Source organism: Suillus plorans (assembly GCF_016647745.1).
Source record: "Suillus plorans strain S12 chromosome Unknown HD556scaffold_118, whole genome shotgun sequence".
Classification (NCBI taxonomy): domain Eukaryota; kingdom Fungi; phylum Basidiomycota; class Agaricomycetes; order Boletales; family Suillaceae; genus Suillus; species Suillus plorans.
This window is the reverse complement of record NW_024537502.1, coordinates 116,503-120,321: the sequence shown is the minus strand read 5'-3', so window position 1 is coordinate 120,321 and position 3,819 is coordinate 116,503. Positions and strand designations below refer to the sequence as shown.

The following is a 3,819-nucleotide window of genomic DNA, read 5'->3' as shown; positions in this document are numbered from 1 at the left end:
GAGCACAGGAGAACTCGCATTATTTTGCCCGGCGTGTCCTCAGCCAGGGATTAATGTGCTGTTGTCAGAGGATGAATCGCTTGATGAGTGAGTCCTATTCTCAACCAATGTGGCCTCCATAATAATACTAGTGATCCAAGCTGGAAATACACCCAGTCATTTGTGATGGACGGAAATTTCAAAGCCGAACATCTGCATCCCATTAAGCCATTCGATGAAGTTTGGCTTTCTGATGGGCTTGGATTCATGGTAGGAAAGGACAGGTATAAAATGCATCTGGCAGAGGCTGCTGACACGGTGGAAAAATCAAGCTGCAACAACCACCGGGCAGTAAATCAAGCTAATGCTGCTCGGCACAAGCTGGAGTCCACCGGTATCGGGGGAGTTGCCTGTGCCAGACACGGTTGCTTTGTCCCTCACTCCATGGTGGATTTTTCAGAAAGGCGAAAGGCAAGCCACATCCACCATTCCTCATTCACGAGTTAACCATGGGTCACTTACAGACAAATGAACATGGACTACGCCCTTTGCGAGGCTTCCCGGCACAACATGGAAGGCATCACCAGGGCTGTCACCTTCTATGATATTAATTGTCAATACAACAAACACTTTCGGGTTCGGGTGGATCGAAGTCGATTTCTAGACATGGCACCACAACTAACCATCATTCCCGGAATTGGGTTGTGGCACATTCATGGCCATCAGGACAGCTGCTATGTCCGATATGCTTCTAACTTTATTGAAGGCATTGGTCGGATCGATGGAGAGATCATGGAGACGCTATGGGCACGGCTCAATCTGATTTCCCCTGCTGCTCGGGGAATGTCATCTCCCCACCGAAAGGAATGCCTTGATTATCAGATGAATGACTCCAATTTCTGCAAGATGATTCGCATGAAAAGGACTCTATGCCGGAAATACAACTGGCGAGGAATGGCATCTCGGAAAGTGGAAAGGCATTCGACAGACTCGATGAAGCAGCACCCTCACATTTGAAGACAGAATGGTTAGCCAGGGAGAGGATAGCTCAGTCAAGCAGATTGAATGATCCTGCGGCGATGGATGAATATGAGATCAATATAAAAAAGGGTACATTGAGTTCCATTGTCTCCATCGAGGTCGGAATTAATATTGCACTCAGCACCAAGCAAAAAGGAGATCGAGCTTAGATTATTAGAGGAGGGTAACGCCCGCAATGCAGCACCCTCTCGCAGATCTGTGGCGACGTGGATATCAACAGGGTTAGCAATTGAAGAGGCTCAGATTGCATTGCTCATCGAGGTCCGAAGGATCGGAAGAAGATCCACTGAGACACAGAGATTAGACATTGCCCGTCAACGCGATCGGCTCCAAGGCCAGATAGATGGATTTGCTCGGTCTGCTCTAACACATCTCGGGGAGGGATTTGATGCAGATGATGAACCTGAGGACTTGAACGTAGACATTCTAGATGATCTCGATGATGACCCGGCGGATTTCACAGAGACATCTCATACATGGACAAACTCTCCCGAGCTCACTGTAATCCCGTTGCCATCAAACCTGGGTGTTGATAGATGCAGACGATGCATGGCAGAGGATCTGATTCCCCTGGAGATGTCTCTTCGTGAAGGGCAGGCCAATGATGCCCTTCACAATCTCCGCATTTACCTTTGCAACAAGGCCATCCTGTTCCGAACAACCGTTTGGCAGGCCAAATCCCAGGCCCTGAAAACTCGAGCTTGGTCCCAGGTGACGTCGGTGCAGCAGGCAGTCTCCCTCCATGCCAGCATATATACAAAGACCAGGAAGCAAATGATGAAACTTGAGCCGGGGCAAGACCAGCTTCAGAAATACAAACCCCTGCTTCGCGAGCAACTCAAAATCAGCACTGCAGTGGGCGACCCAAATGCCCGAGGTCAACGAAATGAATCTTTGGCTTGGTTTTGGTCTGTTGAAGTCGACCTCAGGGGTCCTGATCAATCGTGGAATGAGGAATGTGAGTTCCTGCTTGCATGTCATATCCCATGGTTACCTGACTGGACCCATGCCAAGTTTACCGAGTCCATTGGCTGCGGGCAAAGGCACTACGAGATCGATGGAGGGAAGAAATGATATTGGTCAAATTGGAGATGGATTGGACATGTAAGTTCTTTTTGTGGAAAGCAACCCAATGGGGCGACCACATGCAGGAATCATTGGAGAAACGCCTTCCGGGTCACGGATGCTATGCCGGAAGGCAATCACGAATGTATTCATTGCTCGCACAGGATGCGCAGGCAGCTTTTCAAGACCTACAAAACGTGTTGATAGAGGCTGGAGATGAATGAACATTGTTTTCTCATGAAGTCCCTTTTTCCACATACATAATTGAGGCCCGGGAATTGTCCGGGTCAGCCCATGTCGGAGTTTGAATTTCGTATCCATCCATCAGTGATTCTTATCTTCACATCTTCACCATCTTTCACTTGCATTGCCAGCGCCATAGTCCTGTATTAGCCATGCCTGCAACTCCTGCATCCACTTCTGGCACTCTGAATGCCGGAAGCCATTACCGACCCCTGAAGCTGAGCCTTGGAACTATCTCCTGCACATTGGCAATGGCTGGATCGCGGGTCCGTGCATGCATCTCTCAATATCAGACGGAAGCTGCCAACAATGGTCTATCTTCTGACCGGATAAAGTATTTTAAAGCCGGGCTGCAATGGGAGATGAATGTATGTTACCACTGCCCTGATGACTTTGTTGGTCAATGCTAAAAATTTGAGCAGACTTTTGTCACACCACTCCTGCAGTACTCAGCTTCACAGAATATCGTGTCGGTTCTTCCGGTCCCTGTCGCTTATATCCTTAAGTTGTATCCCATGCTAACCTGGAACACGGTTCCAGATGACGTCTTTTCATTCCACCTCCTTTCATTTGATGATGAGGCAATTGCAGGACATCCGTCCCGGATTGTGTTTGCATATACATGTCCATGGTGGATGGGAAACACCACAATCCCGGATCAACCATGGCAGTGGGATGAAATAATGGCTTCCTGCGTCTCTCACTACCAGTATTGGGCGGTAAGATGTTAGCTGAATTGCCTTGATTGATGACTTATCTGTTCTAGCTTAATGTTGAGGATGATGCTTTGGTTCTTCCAGAGAAGTTGAGAAACACTTCGACTCCACCACTTATGGGACTGAGGTGGATTAAAGAACGCATGGAAGCATTGATGGAGGAGCAAGATGAGGGCATCAAGCCAAGATGGCAGAGGTGAAGATGTACACTGACATGTTAGAGAAATTGAGGAAAGGCAAAGGAGTGTAGTCCCATTCAGTGTTCATTGTATACAAGATGTAAAATATTCTATGCATTCAAAAATCTTGCACCCGAGTCCCGGAAGCCCAGGTCCCGAGTCCCGAATTTCGGAGTTCGGGGTTCGGCGACCCGGAGCTCGGCAACTGTGTTGGGTGTCAGGGTATGCGGAGCATTGGAGATAGCATGTGTCAGTATTTTGCGTTTCATGGTTCATGTTTGGCTGACACATGCGATCTCCAATGTTCCGGATACCCTGACACCCAACACAGTTGCCGAGCTCCGGGTTGCCGAACCCCGAACTCCGAAATTCGGGACTCGGACTCGGGTTTCGGGACTCGGGTTTCGGGACTCGGGACTCGGGTTTCGGGACTCGGGACTCGGAGTTCGTGACCTGGGACTCGACAGTGTTCTGAATACCGAGTCCCTGACGCCCGATTCTATAATCACGAAAGATGAACCATGAAACGCAGAATACTGACACATGCTATCTCCAATGCTCCGGATACCCTGACACCCAACACAGTTGCCGAGCTC

General features: G+C 49.0%; 2 protein-coding genes across 2 annotated transcripts; both read left to right on the top strand.

Annotated features, from left to right (window-relative positions):
• The first annotated feature begins 114 nt into the window (after positions 1-114).
• Positions 115-2,312, top strand: HD556DRAFT_1424667 (uncharacterized protein). The gene is made up of 5 exons (XM_041304597.1): positions 115-411; positions 440-450; positions 504-824; positions 932-1,089; positions 1,142-2,312. The coding sequence occupies exons 1-5, from the start codon at positions 166-168 to the stop codon at positions 2,092-2,094; spliced, it is 1,689 nt and encodes a 562-aa protein (XP_041152628.1). The 5' UTR covers positions 115-165; the 3' UTR covers positions 2,095-2,312.
• Positions 2,313-2,446: 134 nt separating this feature from the next.
• On the top strand, positions 2,447-3,354 carry HD556DRAFT_1459770 (uncharacterized protein). Its single transcript, XM_041308214.1, has 3 exons — positions 2,447-2,696; positions 2,751-3,047; positions 3,095-3,354. The coding sequence occupies exons 1-3, from the start codon at positions 2,481-2,483 to the stop codon at positions 3,242-3,244; spliced, it is 663 nt and encodes a 220-aa protein (XP_041152627.1). The 5' UTR covers positions 2,447-2,480; the 3' UTR covers positions 3,245-3,354.
• The last annotated feature ends 465 nt before the right edge of the window (positions 3,355-3,819 follow it).